This window comes from Anopheles stephensi, chromosome 3 (assembly GCF_013141755.1).
Source record: "Anopheles stephensi strain Indian chromosome 3, UCI_ANSTEP_V1.0, whole genome shotgun sequence".
NCBI lineage: Eukaryota > Metazoa > Arthropoda > Insecta > Diptera > Culicidae > Anopheles > Anopheles stephensi.
The window spans coordinates 71,380,727-71,401,129 of NC_050203.1; the positions used below are offsets into that span (position 1 = coordinate 71,380,727).

Sequence of the window (20,403 nt, forward strand, 5' to 3'; positions counted from 1 at the left end):
GTAGCCCACTATCGGAGGCGTTCACCGACAGGGTTGCTAGATTTGCCTGTCCCAACCGATAAGATAAAGGATTCCGAAGTCTTCTCTGGGTCGTCCAATTGTGGTGGCGGCGGCGGCCACAAACGGTTTTGGCGTGGACCGGACCAGCGGTTCTGATAAGATACCGTCACGAAACATTAGAAAATTTGTGCTTTTCAAGTTTAATCGTTCCCGAACTGGGTCTAGGCTGTGCTGTTGCACAAACATAGCGTGTGAGGTCAGTTGCGATGATCAGAACCGATCCGAGAATGCATTGTCCGAGTCCGAGGTACAGGTACTGGCTAGTAGATACAGAGACAGCACCTAGAGGCTTTGGACATGAAGCCTACAAAGCGCTACAGCTCACCGGAAGCGCGTGACGAATCGGTTTCGTGTGGTGGGACAATTTTCAATTTCGCTACACACTCCGGATGGCGTGTCGAAAGCTACAACTACGCTACAGCTCAATGCCGCCCATTCCTGGGTAACAGTGTGGTTGACGTTCTGATGGTAGAGCTTCAAATCATTAATCAATAGTTGGCGGTACGAGATAAAACCGTAGAGACAACCGGACTTACAACTCTACTACTAAAACTCCGCCGAACAGATCTCTTACTAGATCTTTGTTTTGGTGATCGTGCTACCAGTAATAGCTGTAGTAACCTCAAAACTCATCAGCCGGTCATCTAAGGTACACCTCGCTAAGCCGCTTGTTATCAGGAGAAGGGTTTATTGTGGCATTATAAATAGCCCACACACCAAGATTTATCACTGAGCTACGTACGAGTCGTCCGGACATTCGCTTATCACTCCCAGGCTCTCTCTCTCTCCCTCTCTGTTTGATTCTGTATAAATTACACCGGTCGTGAAGGGAGGAAACTTGTGATATTTGGGAATTTCTAAAACTGGAGCGGATAATTGAATATGTGTTATGCGTTTGGAAGTTGCTTTTGTAATGTTTATTCAACCGTCAGATTTGTACATAATTCAATTACTCTAGTTCACTTTTCTTACATTGGCGTCTGGTTTATACTCTCTGCTCGTAGTGTTGTCAAGTGTTGTTTATTTTTCATGCAATAACAATTCAAAATATTTTCATGCAAATTAATTAATTATACTAATTATCCAAATTCAACATTCCGGCCACCAAAAGAGAATTCTTTTAAATGCATGAAACTATGTGATCGACGTGTAAACTTAACTTGACTTGACGCTCCAAATGTCAACAACTGTTGTTTACTATTTCCCACGTGTATCCTTCTTCCGCTCTAACCTCTCTGTTCGATTGGATTGGGTAGTAACGCGATTCTGCTGACGGCTCGAACAATTTCTTTTCCTGTGCCCACTCGTAAAGTTACTACTCTCACTACACCGTCTTTTCCTGGGTGCAAAGCTGTTATTCGCCCTTTTGGCCAAACTGCAGGTGGGGTATTGTCTTCTTTCACGATCACTAATTGGTTCACTTCTAGCTTCACCGGTGTATTGTTCGCGTGCTTTGCCCTGGCCTGTAGCTGCTGTAGATATTCTGGGTACCACCGTGCCCAAATCTCTTGCATCTGCCTTTGCACTAATTGGTACTCCTTCAAACGGTTCGGAGAAATCTTGCTAAGATCTACTTGTGGTACCGCCTGCATGCTACTCCCTATCAAGAAATGGCCCGGGGTTAGTGCTTCCAAATCTGTTGGCTCATCTGATATTGGTATCAATGGACGCGAATTTAAACAAAGCTCAACTTGTGCCAGAAGGGTAAGCATATTTTCTTGCGTCACACTTCTAACTCCTATCGTCTTTAACAGATGCCTTTTAGCGGACTTAACTGCCGCTTCCCAAAGTCCTCCAAAATGAGGCGCACGCGGGGGGATAAACTTCCATACCAGTTCGTTCTCTTCGCACCAATCAAAGATCGCTCTCCTATCACCCTCATCGATTTTCAGCATCCTATAGATGCGATGCAACTCGTGTGCCGCGCCCTTGAATGTCGTTGCATTGTCCGAATGCAATTCGGCTACTTTACCACGTCTCGCGACAAAGCGACGTAGTGCTGATAGGAAAGCAGTCGATGTGAGATCACTCACCAGCTCGATATGGACTGCCCTTGTCGCGAAACATACGAATATCGCGATGTATGCCTTCGTTGGGCTTCGGTTGCGGACGGTCGACTTTAACAAAAACGGCCCACAGTAGTCGACGCCGCTGACGGCAAACGGTCGCGTTGGTGTCACTCGTGACTTAGGCAAATCAGCTACCGCCTGTTTCACCAGCGTTGGCTTGTTCCGAAAGCATGTGTGGCATCGATGGTACACGCTCTTTGCTAAGTTTCGGCCCCCAATCAACCAAAACTTCTGCCGGATTGTTGCTAACATGAATTGTGGCCCCGCGTGCATCTTTTGATGATGAGTGTTCTCGACCAGTAGTGTCGACAGCCGATGTGATGCAGCGAGGACAATCGGATGTTTGGTTGACTCTGGTATGTTGGCGTTACCAAGCCGGCCACCGACGCGTAACACACCCTTTGGGTCGAGGTATGGAGACAACCACTTTAGTCTCGACCTTCCGCTCACCAGCTTTCCTCGTTTCAGGTCGTCCATCTCCTCCGCAAACGAATCATGTTGTGCCCGTTGACACAACCTCAGTTCCGCATCCTGCAACTCCGCCGCTGTAAGCGGTGGAACGGAACTCAATAGCGTCTTCATGTCCGTATTCCGCTTGACGCTGTTGATCGACGTTGACTTGCTCGCCCTGAGGTTGGAGAGGATTCGCAAGCAATAAGCAACAACCCTTCGCAACTTGCCGTACGAGGAATAACGTGCGAAAAGTGTGTTGCTAAAGTCACACGTCGTAGAGGTGATGACTATTTTGGACACCGCTAACCGCTCCTCGATGTCCGTCTCGTTCTCTTTCGCGAGTACTGGTTCCACCGGCCACTCTTCCTGTCCGTAGGACAACCAACGTGGCCCCTGCCACCATCGCTCGCACTGCAGTAACTCTTCGGGCCTCAACCCGCGCGATATATCATCCGCCGGGTTATCGCTACCAGGAACATGACGCCAGCATGAAATTCGGGTCTCCTCTTGTATTTGCGCCACCCTGTTGGCGACGAACGGCTTCCATCGACGAGGTGATGATTTGAGCCAATGCATGACGGTCATGGAATCTGTCCAACAGATAACCGTCGTCGATGAAACGTTGAGTGCTCGAATCACCTTCTGGAACAGGTGTACTGCTAGCCGTGCTGCACACAGTTCTAATCTGGCGATGGAATGTGTGTTTGAGAGGGACACCACCTTGGACTTAGCCGCTAGCAATCTAACCGTAGAGCCCCGTGTCGAATCCGAGCGTACGTAACAACATGCTCCATAGGCTCCTTGAGATGCATCCGCGAAGAGATGCAGCTGCAGCCTTTCCGGATTGCTATGTGCCACCAATCGAGGTACTCGCAGTTCGCGTAACACATAGAGCGTTGAGTGGAACCTCCTCCACTCTTCCTGAATCTCCGCTGGTAGCGGACGATTCCAGTCCAGCGTCTTCCCCTCGTGCTTCAATCCCCATAGGCGTTGCAGGAACATCTTGGCGAGTATCACCGTTGGTCCCAACAGACCAAGAGGATCGAAGATTCTGGCCGTGTATGATAACACCAGGCATCGTGTCAGCTCTTCTGCAGGGGTTGGCAAATCCACCCGAAACCGAAACATATCGTTGGATGGTTCCCAAACCAAGCCCAGTGTTGAGACTGCTTGGTCTTCTTGCCAGTCTAGAACTGATTTGATGGCCAAATCGGCGCTTGAAACACCATCAAGCGCAGCCGGTATGTTCGACGCCCATTTCTTTAGTGAGAAGCCCGCTGATTCCAACATCGATGATATCTGTTTACGTGTCTCGATGGCTTCTGAAACACTTGCTGCACCAGTCAGCAAGTCATCCACATAAAAATCATGCAGAACCGGGTCTACGGCTTTGGGGTACTCCTGTTTGTTGTCATGCGCGATTTGTTGCAACGTACGAGTGGCCAAGGACGGAGCTGATGCGGTACCGTAGGTCACCGTTTGTAGCTCATACGTTGCTATTGGTTCGGTTGAACGTTCCCGATATCGAATGCGTAGCAGTTTTCGATCTTTATCATAATGCAGGATCTGCCTGTACATCTTCTCCACGTCTGCCACTAATGCGACAGAATGCTTCCTGAATCGCAAGATGATTGTGAGCAGATCATCTTGTACCGTTGGGCCAATGAGTAAGGTGTCGTTCAAGGAGTAGCCCGATGTTGTTTTGCAGGATGCATCGAAAACAACACGAACCTTGGTTGAAGAACTCGACTCCTTAATCACGGCATGATGAGGGATGTAGCAGTGCGGCTCACTATCGTCGACAGGTTCGGTGAGTTTCACCATGTGTCCCAACTGCTCGTATTCTACCATGAACCTTTTATACTCCTTTTCCATTACAGGATTGGCCTTTAGCCGCCGTTCAACTCCCAACAAACGCCGATCTGCTATATCCCTTGACAAACCCAGGACTTTCTCCGGTTTGGCATTTCGCGGCAACGACACGACATAGCGACCTTGAGCATTTCGCGTAGTCGTGGAAGCATAATACTTCTCACACAGGTCTTCTTCCAAAGACAACGCAGGGCCTTCTAAAATGCTCTCAGCCTCCCAGAACCGTTGTAGCGAAGCTGCAATGTCACCTTCATTGGTTGCCAGGTGACACAACCGCAAATTGGGCCCAGAACAACGGGAAGTATTCCCAGAGATCGCCCATCCAAACGGTGTCTCCAACAACCATGGTTTTCCTTCGCCCAGTGACCGCTTCCTGCCAGTGTGTAGTTCCCAAAATGTATCACCGCCAATAACCACATCTACCTTTCCGGGGACGTGGAAAGTAGGATCAGCCAACTTTATATTCGGGAGGAACCACGACTCTACGTTTATCGGTGTGGTTGGAAGATCTGCCGACGGAGTCTTTAGTACAAGGAATTCCATTGTTGTAGAGAAGTCAGCCCCTTTCGATTGAACGGCCGCTGTAATGGAACCCTTGACGTGCTGCATCTGTTGCCCTATACCAGATATGGCAACGTCTACCTTTGAAAATGGTGTCAGCAATCGCTGCGCCATGGTTTCGGAAACGAAATTGCACATCGATCCCGAATCGAGAAGTGCCCGCGCATCATACGTGTTGCCGTGATCATCCACGAGCTGGAGAAGGACCGTTTCCAGAAGAACCATTTCCTCATCGGATTGCGCAGCCATGGTCACCGCTGAATTCACATGTAGTAGTGAATGGTGTCGTGCCTTGCACGTAGTGCACCGGTACGACGAGCGGCAATCCCTCACTTGGTGATGACGATTCAGGCAATTCCAACACAGCCGTTCTCGTGTTGCGATTTCCCGCCGTTGGGGTACGTCCTTATTTGCGAATTCCGGACAAACCCGCAAATGGTGAGCCTCCGTGCAACCAAAAATGCACGGTGGTTGTGGTGGCTGTGGCGCTGACATATGCGGTATTGCTCTTCCTGCCGTCGCTGTGTTACCCACCAACCTTGGTCTATGTTCGAATATTTTTTTGCTACCGGCCACCATTCTCGTATTTAGTTCAGTATGGGAAAACTCACGCGTTGACTTAAGGATTCGGACACGACTATGAAGGAAATCTACTAACTCCTTGTACTTATCTTTCGTGTGCTGTGCTGAATGGTTTTCCCAAGCCAAGATGGTCGCCGTGTCCAGTTTCATCAGCAAGAGGTTGGCGAGCGGCGTATCCCAGTACTCAACGGGCTCGTCGAGTTTCTTCAGCCCGTTCACGTGCCGCGTGAATTCATCCACGAGCTGCGCCAATTCATCCACCCTTTCACGGCTCACTGTCGGTAGGTGATGAATCTTCCGGTAGTACTCGCGAACAAGCGTACGCGGGTTGTCGTATCGCTTCAGCAAGGCAGTCCACGTCACGTCGTAATTATCTGCTGTTAAGGTGGTATGCTCGAAGAGCAATCCAGCATCACCCTTTAACGACGACAGCAGATATTGCAGCTTCATGATGTTAGGAATGTCCGCGGAAGAATCAATCATAGCTACAAATCGGTCCCGGAAAGTAAGCCACTTGGTAGAATCACCATCAAACGTAGGTAATTCGATTTTCGGCAGACGCACATTCACAGCACTCGATCGTCCCGTAGTATTCATCGTTGAATTCGCGATCAACACCGAATCACTCACACCCGGGTTCGAGGGTTGCCTTCGTAGAAGGAAACCCTTCACGCGTCGGTAACGCGTGTCCATTTCGCAACGTTCCGCCACATACGTTTCCGCCCCATCCTCATCTAGCTCCGAAACTTTCGCGCTTGCCTGGAGAAAATCTTCGTAATACCTTTCCAGCTGGTCTAGACACACTGATACTTCACTCACTCTATCATCGGTATATTCACTGGTGAACTGTTCCACGGTTTTAATTAGCTCGGCAGCTTGGCGTTTTTTCAGTTGAAACGCTTTTAATTGTTTCGCCATTTTCTCTTTGAATTTTTGGCGCGTAGGATAATCTCACTGTAACTTGGATGCAACTTGTACGCAAAACCAAATTTCGAATGGCGCAAATTTGAAAACGCAATGGGTGTCGTTGCAGTTATGGGTGCCAAATTTGAAATGGCGTGGGTGGCGTCGGTTTTCTTACGCGTTCCGATCGAACTACACACTCGCTTTTCTGTTCCTTGTTCGTGACACGATGTAATCTTCACGAACACTTCACAAACGTCTCCTTTGCCCGTGATAGCGGGGCAACCAAAGGTTATGATAAACACAACGGGTTTAAACGGAGAAATATCACACTTTGAATCACCACTGTACATAAACGGTACGTAGTGCCGTTTATTCCCAAATATGTGAACACGTAGTGTCCTGCTGCAAGTTTCACTGCACGTAATGCTTCCTTTCACCGATCCGGTTCGAAGGACCAAATGTATAAATTACACCGGTCGTGAAGGGAGGAAACTTGTGATATTTGGGAATTTCTAAAACTGGAGCGGATAATTGAATATGTGTTATGCGTTTGGAAGTTGCTTTTGTAATGTTTATTCAACCGTCAGATTTGTACATAATTCAATTACTCTAGTTCACTTTTCTTACATTGGCGTCTGGTTTATACTCTCTGCTCGTAGTGTTGTCAAGTGTTGTTTATTTTTCATGCAATAACAATTCAAAATATTTTCATGCAAATTAATTAATTATACTAATTATCCAAATTCAACAGATTCTGAGGACATTTCGACTTCGTGGCAGCTTTTGCGATATCAACCGCGTCAAACAAAACCAGCTCCAGGTGAACGTGAATCAGCACGAAGCGTCGTCCGCTGCCCCATCAGAAACGCCCGAATGTCGTTGTAGTTCTGTCCCACGAGCATCGCGATAACTCGCGCCTTGTGTTTTGTGTCAGTTATGAGGAAGCCACCACCCTCAACCCTGTCTCTCTGTTATCCCCATCTGAGCTCACCTTCTTCCACAACGCATCTTTGCTTCATTGATAAATAAATAAGCTAGTGTTACGTGTGGTCGTGAGACGCGATGTGCTCTCAATCTCGTTCAGATAGTGCCACTTGTTGCTCGCAGTTGTTGGCGCTGTGGAGATTGCACGTGGCCAAATAAATGCCTAGTGTGCTTCATCGCTAGAACAGCGTTCGTTGAGTGTGTGTGTGTACCGTGGTGGTTCGTATCGTACATACAGCAAATGGCTTCCTGGAGCTGCCCTGTTTTTTTGTTGTGTGTTATTTTGATGAACCATTTGTCGGAAGTTAAAGGAAATTTTGGAAGGATGGTGACAAGATGGACGTGTATCATTTTGATACGCTGTACGTCGCCGTCGTCGATACCAATTTATTTAATTGCGCCAAACCGTGTACCGTGTTGCATTTGCGATTGATACCCGCCAATCGCGATACGGACGATTGGAACATAATGATGTTTTGGGGGTTTTGGGCCGATTTCTCTAGGGCTTTTATTTTTGGAAGAATGGACAAAAATAATACTGGGAAAAGTTTCGATGAGTCTCCAATAACGAAATTAGAATACAAATGCCTATCATTACACCTTCACAATTAGGTGCGTTCGTCGACCTCACAACAAAAATATCGTTACCGAAAAAAAATTCCCAAATAACCCAACATTCGATGACAGTGAACGACAGCGCAACATTCAATAATGGAACCTGGCAGGTATTGTGTAGAACCTTCCTCCAGTGGCGGGAAATCGAATACGATGAAGTTCTCGGCTGTCATGTGAAATATGACACCTGAAGAAAGTGACGTGTGACGAAGCCCCCCCGACGGCTTGAAGCTACTGGGCGCGAGCCGTTTTAGTGATACCGCTGCCGAAAAAGGCGGAAACACTCTTCTGGTCCGTGTGTTTGGCCTTAATTTTCTCTGTACGTTGCTACGTTATTCTTATCGATCGATTGAGCAAGCGAATCGAAGGAAAAAGCGCAGTGTCTATGGTACATTTCATTTTCGTGGCATTGCTTCAACTATTTTCATGTTTTTTTTTGGTGTGTCCTATATCACGTGGCCTAAGAAGCAATATAATACAAACCATAGGTTGAAGGTGTTAATGTGTACCACAAACATACTTGTCCCCCAAGGGTATGTTTGTTCTTTTTATTTATTGCTTTTGTTCCAGCAAATAAAAAAAAGAACGAGGACAAGATAACCACCGATGGACATCTCTTGAATGGGTCGTGTAATAAACCTGCAAATTGCAGATTAACACACCGGCACAGTCCTCACCTTAGCGCGCGAGTGTGTGTCATTAGCATGATTTTGTCTCGTTTTGCTGGTTGAAGTTTAATTATCACTGTTTGTAAAATTAATTGAATATGATTTATTCGCGTTCGGGGAATCCTCGGCACCAGCTTCGAGCGTTAAGTCCATTTCAACGGTCAAGATAGCAAAATAAAATAAAAAACACCCCCAGAATGACCTTCAAACAGAAAACTAAGAAATGAAAACGCGGGGACAAAAAACCAAGGATCAGTCGGCTGAGCAAGATTACAGCAAGCGAAAAACAACAACAACGACGAAATATCCCAGCAGCAGTCACTAAACGGGTCTTTACATAAGTCTTTGCTACTAAAGCCCAGCTTTTCCCTTGTCACCGACGATAATAATCTGTCATCATAGTGCGGGGGCCATCCGCCCTTCCACGCCATTTTGTGGAGATAAACGCACACACACACAGACACCATTCTGGTCTTACCGCCCACACGAAGCGGCTGAAAACCCGATGAGAAAAAGCGTCGCTTTTCACCCCGTAAATAACGACAGTACAGTGTGTTTACAGTCGTACTTGGTTGAATAAAAAAAAAACTCTGGTGACTCAATTCAAGTATGAGAGAGAGAGAGAGGGGATGCATGACGAAGGTCAGTTGCACCCGGGAATTAAAAACGCAAAACCTCCACCCAGTACCGCCGGCCGGCACGTTGACATTTGCATCTGCTGCAGCAGGCTGCAGAAAAGGGAAAATCGTTTTCCAGTAGCCCTGTACTCGAAGGGTGATGCACAAGGCTGATGCAGTTTTGTTGGGACAAGCGGTTGATGTTTACCGAGCGTAATGGATTTCTTTTTTGTTTGAATCCGTTCCATCATCTGTCAGGATGGTAATAGCAAACAGGCCGGCACCGGTAAGCAGTCGAGTTGGGGAGAATTTTTAAAATCCCCACCGATTGCAGGTATACAAGGTGTGTCGTTGGGCTAACACAGGGAGACTGCTCCAGATTTTGTGGTGAATGATCTCCAGTTCTCTGGTTTGCGCTCTGCCTCCACCAGGATTCGTTCAATTACCACTAGGATGATAATTGGTCCGATGACTCTGCGCTGCTGAGTTCTTGGGGCTTTTAGAACTCTCTGCTTCAGAGCCGCAGGTTACCGGTCATTGACGCCTGCTAAGGAACTGAAGCTCAACGGTGGTAGAACTGACGCAGATTCGAGTGGAAGGTTGCAGTTAATTAACAGTGGCTCTCCGATGGTAGATACCTAACGGTAGTCATGTTTTAGCGATACCGATCCACTAAATGGGTGATCTAGGGATAAAAAAGGCGGTTCTGGTACCTGACGTGACATAACAATCAAGATGGAGTACTCAAAACAGAAACCAAAAACAATCTGCCCCACAGCATCCACTTCCGGTCGGAGCCATTATCACGCAATCGTTCAAATACCCCTGTGGCCCTCGCACAAACATCGCACATTACATGCATGGATGGCGCACAATTATCAATGGCATGACGTGTGTCCGTGGTTGACACAAGCTCTAGCTCATGCGTGCAGTAGTTAGATAAAATGGCGCTGAAACAAGCGAAAAAAAAAATCGGTCACATGTTTGTGCAAAATAAGTGTTTTGTTTTGATTTGGCGGTGCAGACAAACTTCCGATTGGGAAGCTTGTCCGTTTATTTCGATGTCTTCCTTGGTGTGATGGTCCCATAGAAGAAACCACAAAATCTCAACCCCGAAAACCCGACACAAAAACCCTTTCGGGCGACAGTCTTCAAAGACCAAACTGTGTTCCGAGTTCCGAGGGACACACGCCTCGAGGGTGAGGAGACCGTGGTCGTTAATTTATGGCTTCCTTCGGTTGGTTGGAAAGACACGAGCAAATGAACGAGACGTCACCGTCCAAAACCGTCCAACCATCGGTCCGGCCGTACGTCACCGTTTGTCATCGAGTTGTACGATATCTGGTTCCAGGTTTTCGCTAGCCCTCGCTCGCCGAGTGCTTCACCAGTTTCGCGCATCTTATCAGTCTACGAGCTGTACTCTGCTTCGAGAAACAAGGGAAGCAGAGTACAACAAAAACCAAAAAACAATTGTCCATTTTTGCCATTAAAGTGTGTGTCGTTTAAATAGACAGTTCCTGGGCCGTACCGCGTACCGCGGAACCGACCGTCCGCCATACCCTCCAATACTTTGCGGTTCGAGAACGCATTTTAAAGGCAACAGTGTGGCGAACCCGGGCGGCGAAGCGAATAACAATGGAAAGTCATCGTCGAGTTCTGGGCGAGTTGTTCTCGGTCGCCAGCGGACGGGCAGGCATCGGAAGGAACGGTAATGATTATGATGATGATGGCGGTGACGTTTGTTTGTTATTATTGCTGCTGCCAACCTTTCCGGCTGTCGTCTATTTACCAGCGGACAGTAATTCACGTTCCAGCGCTTTCAGGTCCAAAATACATAAGCGCATACCATTACGTCCGTCGTGTGGCGGTGTGGTTGTGTGTGTGTGCGTGAAGTTGAAGAAGAGCTTATGCAAAGAAGCGCAACGAGTTTGTCGTCAAACCCTCACCGACCGACCGAACCCATCGAGGTTCGAGTGTCCGATACGCTTGTACGTAGCAGCAACAGTGGAAGGAACGCGTCGGAACCTGGTGTGGAGTAACTTCGTGGAAGGCTATGTCATGACCGTCTCATAAGAACTCGCCATATCAACCATGCCGAACGGGAAGAACTCATAGAACATGTCGTCTAGACCAGAGGGAAGGAACCTAACACAATTCCCGCGAGAAGTCCGTCCTCGGCAGGCAGTTCTAACAAAAAAAAGTTGGCAAATTGGAACGCATTGGTGAATTGTCGGCTTAAGTTCTGCTGCGGTTAATCCTCAAGGTTTTGGCCAAAGGGTGCTCATACGTCAATTGTTGCCGTCGACCGTTGTCTCTTGGCGGCCATATTATACCCGTTTTACATAATAATCAACTGTGGTCCGGTGTGGCCCACAGCAATGGACAGTGAATACCCCAGAACCGCTTGCACTTTCCGTTCCGTGCTGTTGTTGTGCCGGTGTTCGCCCGGCCAGCGCTGCGTGACCCTTGAACCGCACGTGCATTTGTAAGTGTTCGCCGGAAGAAGCACGCAAAAGACCGGCCTGTCGAGCTGGAATCGGTTGAAGAGGTTGCGGAGGAAATAAGGTCATCGATTGGTCGATCGGGGACGGAGGATTATCAATTGACGGCGATTGATTCCCTTGGAGCGGGGAACAGCGTCGGCCCTATTGATTTAACTACATAATCGAGCGAGGGTTTTTTTTTGTCGTGCATTTGGGAGTTGAGAAGACCACGGCAAAGGGTAGATTAAACCGAACTAGGCCGGTAGAGTTCTGATTGCTCCAGTGCATCGTAACCGTTGACCTCATTTTAGATGGGGGCCAGTTTTTTTCGGTCGGGCTATTTTAAAGTCCAGCGAGATATCTACACCAAGAATTCTTCACTCTGGAGATCTGGGATAATCTTAAATCTTCCTCATACGGTGCCAACTTGTAGCTGGCTACTGTGAGACACACATCTAATCCAACCATCGAAGACTTCAACGACGCACCCTGTCGTACCGTCTCGGTGGTGCAATCGGCACTTGCCTTGCCTGCGCAATAAAACTAATAAAACATGAAGGCAATTTCATTCCCGTGCGGGAGTTGGAAAGAAATTTGCCCCGCTCCAGCAACGGGGAACTCACCCAGGCCGGACACCATTACGGTGACGACGATGATGATGATGATGATGATGGCAATTGAATTATTAATTTGAAAATTATTCAATTGGATTTATTGTTTTCGATGGGTAACGGACGATACGTTTGCATTGAAGTTGAAGTTTTTTTTTTTTGAAAACGTCAGGCAGCCAGGCCAATCGATCGTACGGCGGTGTTTTTACCTGTATCCTGAACCAACCACAGCAAGAACCTAATGGCGGCTTACCTGACACACATCCCCATGTCACCAGGGAAATTTCGACACAGTCCACGCACGGTTGGCGCAAACGGAACACGTGTTCGATTTTCCTACTTCCGCGTGTGGCTTTCGATTTCGAAACGGACCAACAACAACAGCAGTTGTAAGATATAAATTTCAATTTACGTTGCTCCACTCAACGGGAACTGAAGGAAATTCCCTTCGGGATACGTGCCCCGGTGTCCTACGGGTTATTGTTGTAACCACTCTCCCATCAGGATATTGACTACAAAGCGCCGACCCAGCAAACGAACACATCGAAACAGACACCGATTACATTGCGGGTCCCCATTCTTCCTCAACGCCGAAAAATGTTTATCGCCCACTTGTGGGTGAAAGAATCGATCGGCGAGAACTCTGCCTGGGTGGGATCCGGACAACGGCGACCACGACTGTAGCAATGCTGTCCCGGTGCTTTACGGTGCTTAATGAAAATTAATAGCTCTTCTCCCGCTCCGAGAGGAACCTTGGGCTGCCCTAGCCACCGAAGGTACGACGAACTTTTTCCCCTCCCGCTCTTTACGCAATACCTTTCTGCCATCGGAGTTCTTTCTTTTTTTATGAAAATATGGTTATTTTCTTTCGGGCCCCACGACCATCCCGAGACAGACGGTCGTATGTGGGGCAGGTACCGGGCGCCAGTTAAAGGCAATCGGTTTTCATTAATTAAACGACTTAATCAATTAGCGGGCAATCCCTCCTTTCCCCCAAGCGAAAGTGTATCGAACTCACACGGTCTGTTCTGGCGGGTTTCTCGTTGCAGGGTGATGGAAGAACAAATTATTCCGTCACACATTTTGCGAGCAACGGAACTCACACACACCGTAGAAATCGAACTCGAAATGTTTGTCACCGTGGCAAACATTGTTGCCTTGGTCGGGCTAGGGGGTAAAATCATGTCTGTCACTCAAGTCACCCTTTAACCCTAATTTCCCAGAAATTACCAACTATCACCAGCCATCGGATGATCGCCGGTGTAGCTGTACGGAAGTGTGCCAATGCGTCGCAATCATACAGCGAGGCCGGGTGTGTGATCAACAATGCATAAGCTTTTACTGCATCCATGCAGCACACACACACACACACACACACACTTACTTCATCTCATGAAATGACCGTCCCCCGGTCGTAAGGTGATTTATGAACGTCAGCACGTCACATCAAAAATGCACTTGAAAAATGGGTCCATCATGCGCTGAACTTGTCATGGGGAAAATGGGCTGGAAAGCTTTTTCCTCCTTCCAACTTCCCGCTCCCTTCCTCTCCCTTCCCCCCCACCCAGCTCCCCCTCCCCACGATTGACATTTATTTACAACCGGAAAACCGGACCGGGCAACAATTTCCCTGATGGAGTGACCTCCAGCGTACGTTTTCACGGCACGGCGCTCGGCGAGTTGACCTCGGCAGTGTGTATTTGTGTATGTTTTGCAAACGTGACGGGGGGGTGGGTTCTCGGAACGGTTAGAGGTGTAATTAAATGGAATTTTGCTTCTCCAACTGGGACGGGTCGATGGAACGCAGTGAGAAATAAGGGAGCAGAGGGCAACAGGGTACCCTTAGGAACATCTGCTAGATGGAGGCGTGAATGTATCGGTATTTTAGGTGAATTTAATTGGCTTGAGGTGCATAAATTATTGCAGTTAGCATTAAGAATGATTTATCTTATCAAGTTGTTCCTATCGAACTGTTTATTTTAGTTGGGAATAGGATACAAAAAATTGGCATTATCGTTATTTGTATACAATTAATCACTATTTTGTGTTGTTGTGTGTATTTGGTGGTCACAATCATCAACGGGTTTACTTACCTTTAGAAAAAGTGTTAAAAAAAGCGCTATCATTAAATGATTCGAATTGCTCTTCATAACTGACTTATGATTATTTTAAAACGTCGATCAGATTTTTTTCTATAGCTTTGGGTTGCTAAGCTTGTATTTATTCTTCTTCGGTTCCAAATTCTGGGGAGTTTTAGGGCTACCACTCATGGCTCCCTTGAAAACACACACACGTCGTTGAATAGTGGGTAGACCTGTTGAATTTCGACACCAGTCCTTTTGTGATTGAATTCGGCACCTGCACCACAATGTAGCGCAGTGCCGTGACTCATGCAGTGATTTATAAAAAAAATGCACGATATTTAAGCAAAGAAAATATATACTGCTCGTATCCAGCCTGAATACGGCAGAATACGACTTAATACTCATTTAGCAAATTCTGACAAGGCTAATAATTTGTTAGTTAGGCAGGCATTAGCATTCTCTGGTTCTTTAAATATACACCAATAACGTATAAAGTGTCTGTAAAAGTACAGCATCTTTAATTACTTCTTCTTCCTTTTTGGCCTAACGACCTCTTCGGCTTACTGCCATTTCTGGCTTACTTATTGATACCGCATAGTTGATTAGTCAGTCCTTAAAATGGGGGAACGGCCCAGGTGGGCTTTGAACAACCGGTTCTGGCGTGTGAAGACCGGCGTCGCTGTCGCATCTACTACCGGGCCCCCTAGAAAAATTACCACTTTTTTCGATTTTTAAATGTTTTTAATACAATTTTAATACAATGAAACATCATGACAAAATAAAAAAATATTTTTTTTTGATGCTTTTGGCCCTTTTGTACCCTAAGATTAGTAACATCTCACTGATCATCCCTATTAACCAAGTACATCGTCCTTTATCAATTTCATGCAGTAGAAAAAAAACTCTGTAAAACAAAAGTTCTACAACTCGTTACAAATATCGCTCTAACGCGTTTGACACAATCATCCACATTATCAGGCGTAACGAAGTTGTTGTTAAAACCAGCATTACACCACAACTTTCAACCGTATCCATTACAGTGCGATAAAAGTTTGATCCTTCCAGCAACTTTCAACCTCTTTCCGATTGCTACCCATGTTAACTTCACCCAACAAATTTTCGGTGACTTTGTGTCCACCACCTTCGATCCTTATCCACGTTGATGACGAAAGTACAAATGGGAAGGATATGGGGTGTTCGTTTGGCATTACTTCACCTTCAAATTAATAACAAAACTCATCTCCACCCCTCGGCTTGGACACATTGTCTGCCGGACAAAAGCAGCACTTACTTACCGGCGGGACTGCGCCAGTCTATCACGGTTGGTTGATTGCTCAAGCGAATGCATTAATTTAATGATGATAGTCCAAGTGTCACACGTGCGCCCGTTCGTCGCGTGTTGCCAGGGTGTTGGTACGAGGTTTTTTTTATGTTTCTGTTGTCTGATTCTTCTTCGCTACCGGAATTGTCCCAGTTTTAAGTGTATGCAATAGATAGCTTATTGCGCTGTCAAATGAAAAAGTCATATGTGCATGCAGTTACGCGGAGTGTACGGAGCCATGCAAATGATGTTAAATAATTATCTCGATTCAACTGTTCATATTTTGAGGAAAGATTCCCTCGCAGCATAGCTCCAAGGAGAGATCTTTCTGCAATCGGTGTAACGGAATTAATTCTAGGTTAATTAACAAAGGCCCGCTAAGTGAAGTGCACGCGCTAGGTACGCCAGGGCTTTTGCTGGCGGTTCCATCCCGATACCTGTCAATCGTACCGTGAAACGACCGACAGAATGCTCCAATTCTTGCGGTTGCCAGAACTGCCGTGTCTTACCACTTAACTGCCCGTGTTGTTGTTGTCGCTTTGTTTGCGCACTCTTCTTCATTACAGCATGCTTTAACCAATATGGCTCCCAGACTATCGGGCCTACAAGAGATTTGTGTGACAAGATCGTGTGTCAAGCACAAACAAAATCAAACTAGATCATTTTCCATTGCGGTGCGTTTGCGCGTGTCATTATCATGCTCTGGATGGTACGCGGGACCGTGGACTTCACGCGTGACGCAATTGAAGAAATGGTTTCCTCGGTGCTACACTCAACCGGATCAGACTGTTTTCGAACGGTGTGTGTTGCATATGGGTCGTGTAAACATATTTGTTGTGGTTGGCTCGAGTAGCGTTCCCTCTTTGGAAAGTACCCAAATGATGGTCTCATGCAAAAACAACTCGATAGCATACCTTCAGGCGCATACACACAAAACAAAAAGCCTTTGCACTATAAAGTTTTGTTATTATGATAATGAAAATGTGATAAAAATTATGATTACGGAAGATTTATTTAGCAAAACCTACAACCGATTTCCAGATATCTCCCAATTATTTTAAATTAATACTTTGAACAACTTCCTTCCAACCATAAATGTTGATCGCTTGTTTGTGCGGGTTGGACAAAAACCGATCCACATTTTATAGCGCTCCCGAGTGCAGCAATTGATTGGAAAACAAACATCGTACACAATATGCTGTTTGATGTATCAATAAAAACACTGCGCCCTGGTTGCACACTGCCGATGCATCCAGGGCGGTGATCTGATGATCCGTTTACTTACGTCTCCTTACACACCCCACCCCAACCCGGAGCAAGCTCCAAATCCTTAGGTGCATGTGTGTGTGTGTGTGGCTGTGCCTGTATGTTGAATAAGAAAAACAAACTCCAACAAGGAACAATGGCCAACCGTTTCTTCAAAGTTGTGGCACAGGATGACAAAACAACAAACCCCTTTCGCTATAGCGCCCAAGTACACCTTCTGAGGTACACTTTTTCCACTGGTTTTTGTTACAAATAGTGAAGTCCCTCATCGAACCCGATATTGGTGGTGGTTCAGGATGAAAATGAAAGAAAAAAGCGGGACAAAAACACTGAATAATCCATCCACTAGCCTGTCCTATCCCTTTCGAAGCTACCAACCTTGACAGGTCGATGTTATTGTCAAAGGGGCGGGAAGAGAAGGCAGAAGGGTTTTTGTGGGTGGGTGGGATAGGTGGAGGGGCAGCACTCATTCGACGGCTCCACCATTAGACAGCAAAGCAGGCAGTCAGGCAAGCAGGCAAAGTTCATAGAGCTCGCTTAGACACAGCGAATGTACGCAGCGCACCGACTTTACCCGCCCGTACCCACGTGTCCCGTGAGCTATTCTAGCACCATTCCCAGCTGTCAGTACAATTTATTAAATTCAAAGAAATTATTGATTTCCTGCACCCATTACCGAGCGGACGGGAGCGGCGACTGGCAACTCCTTCGGTACCACATCCGCCCCATATTTCCCGATAGCGGATTGATCGAATTTTCCCTCAGGTATTTTTGTTTTTTGTTATTTTGGTTCAGAACCCATTTTTCTTTCACCTAAGTCCATCATGGGACGACTGGTGATGGTGTTTTATTTTGCCTGCTACCCGAAAAATGAAATCCCGAAACGAAATTGAATATGGCCTTTTTTTGTCGTTCGTTCGTTCGTTCGCGGTTGTCGTGTTTCAAAAGACACCAATCCTTGTTTATTCCCTTGAACGCGAAAGAGTCCGCGTGTGCTTAAAGGCTTGCGGGCAAAAATATATTACCCGATTTTTAAAGCTTTGCCGAAAAATTGGACGCCTTAGTAAGAATTGTATTTTTTCCTTTCTCGAAATATGGGTCAAACAGTTTTTGGGAAGCAAGCAACATCGTGCGTGACATCGTGCATCGGGAAAATATTCCAAAAAGCTCGGGACTTGTGGAAAACCCTTGCTGCACACGGGTGTATTTGTGGTGAGATATGATTTTGTTTATTTTTTTGCTTGGTGTGCACAAATGTTACCGTGCCTAACATTAACTGTCATCGCCCTCCAAACGAACGATGGTTGGTGCTAGGCAACGCACTAGCAAGCCCCAGCTCGCAAAACTGTTTCCGATTCAATGGAAAGAGGGTCTTAATAAGGTTGTAATAAGGTAGCTGCTCTTGGAGGGGATTTTTTACTGGAATTTACATTCCAAAAGAATGCAGTTTGTAATGCGAACTTGAGCTCTTTTTGCTCTAAACTTGAACAGAGAAGACAATTTAAATGTATTGATTTACATAAATTGTTTTAAAATGGTACTTAAAATCGTTTTCATCGGAATGATCCGCTTTATCACAAGGACTTTAGTAATTCAAACTTTGTTATCTTTTTGTAAAATCAAGGGTTAGATTTTCAGTAAACGATCCTATCGTTATATCAATACAAAAAAAAATCAATTATTAATCCTTTTTTTTGTTATTCCGATTAAGCTGTCAGAACTCTTTAGATAGTTAAAATTCAAACCAAACTTCTAAAAACTTTTTTGTATTTTCTCTGGACACAGTCTACTATTAATAAAATATGTTTTTCAAATAACATTTTCAATTAATCTCATAGTTTTGATTTTTACACAGCGATTTGACCATTTTTGAGGATAATGTCCATCGTCGCATTGGTTCAAATGACGAACTAATTTACAGCCCAAAAGTATGCAACTTTTCCATTTGATTACCTTTAACCGCCGGATGATTTTTATAAATAGATTGCATATCTACAGGCGCTCACGTGCCCTACACCAACTGGTGAGCCGTTGCTTGAAGCAAACGAAATAAATCCATTTACTACATTTTGCTAGCAACTTTTTGTCGCCTGGGCCTATCCCATCTAATACACCCGCGTGCAGTGTGTTATAGCTACTAAGCTTCTAATAGCGTTTACTATCCTTCCCTTCTCGAGCGCGCGCGTGTGTGTGTGTGTTGACGTGCGTTTTTCTTATGTGGCGCATTTATTTCAGATTCACCTCGCTCAACAAAAGTATGCAAAATTCTTCTTTCTTTGACGCTACCCGACGCATTTTGCCTTCATCCACGCCACGGAATGTCGACTATGTACCGCGAGCGTTTTTCGTTTTTTGTTGTGTGTGTTGTTGTTGTTGCTTGCCTTTGGTGGCTCCCCCATAAACCCCTTAGTCGACGAGCTTTTGGACATCGTTGCGCGTGTGGTATTTGCCGTGTTTTGTGTTTTGTTTCATGCACATGCTTGAAAGGTTTCTTTTTCCGCCTCAACTTTAGTCGCTCACACACACTAGAAAGAGACTAGAAATTCAACAGTACCTACCTTCAGTCAAATGATAAAAACCCTGCAGCCACGCGCTCCTCGCACTACGCCACTGGCACGAAAGTCATCACTTTTGCATGACATTTCGCTCCAACCCTGCCCCGGTATTCTTTTTCGCCCCAAAGCCCGTGTTCTAGTCGAGCCGTTTGTTACGACCTATTTCTCGTTCGACCATCGCACGGTTGCTCCAACTACCGAACCCCGAAGGTGTAGCAGCAGTAGCGCAGCGAGTCATGTTTGAGCATTTTTCATCGAAATCGGAAATTAGCACTTCCGCTGCACGCGCAACCAGAACGTTCCGTTCACCTGAACCGATTCTTCTTTGCACCGCTCCGCTCGAAGCGCCTTTCATCGGCAATCTGTCACGTTCGACGTTCGACGGCTGGCGCCACAGAGGGGTGGTGGATTGGCGTTTAGCGTGGATGGCCTTACCGGTGGATCACAAGTACCGGAGCCGAATGTATGTTAATATGCCATTTCCGCGATCGATCTGGGCGATAGTGGACAGGAAAACTTACGCTACGTTTTCACTCTCTTTCTCTCTGGCTGAGTGGTGGTGGTGGCGTTTGGTACGGGAGATCATATTTAAAACATTGACCACACGCAACCGTTGTCATACGATTGTTGGCCAGCTGGTTGGATTCCCGTGGGACTCACTCTCTCCAAGGGTGTACAGTAACGTCCCGAGGTATG

At 46.4% G+C, this 20,403-nt stretch overlaps 2 protein-coding genes across 6 annotated transcripts in view; one reads left to right on the plus strand and one right to left on the minus strand.

The window, feature by feature from the left end:
* Window positions 1–20,403, plus strand: part of LOC118510140 — a 45,264-nt gene that overhangs the window by 14,197 nt on the left and 10,664 nt on the right. The window contains exon 3 of one of the 5 annotated variants that reach the window (XM_036051625.1): window positions 7,255–7,323. The exons of the other annotated variants lie outside the window; for them this stretch is intronic. The gene's annotated coding sequence lies outside the window, so the exon portion shown is untranslated. The remainder of the gene's footprint in view (window positions 1–7,254; window positions 7,324–20,403) is intronic. 5 annotated transcript variants of the gene reach the window in all.
* On the minus strand, window positions 1,287–6,794 carry LOC118510037. The gene is made up of 2 exons (XM_036051424.1): window positions 4,308–6,794; window positions 1,287–3,653 (listed from the first exon to the last, which is right to left on the minus strand). The coding sequence occupies exons 1-2, from the start codon at window positions 6,513–6,515 to the stop codon at window positions 1,287–1,289; spliced, it is 4,575 nt and encodes a 1,524-aa protein (XP_035907317.1). The 5' UTR covers window positions 6,516–6,794.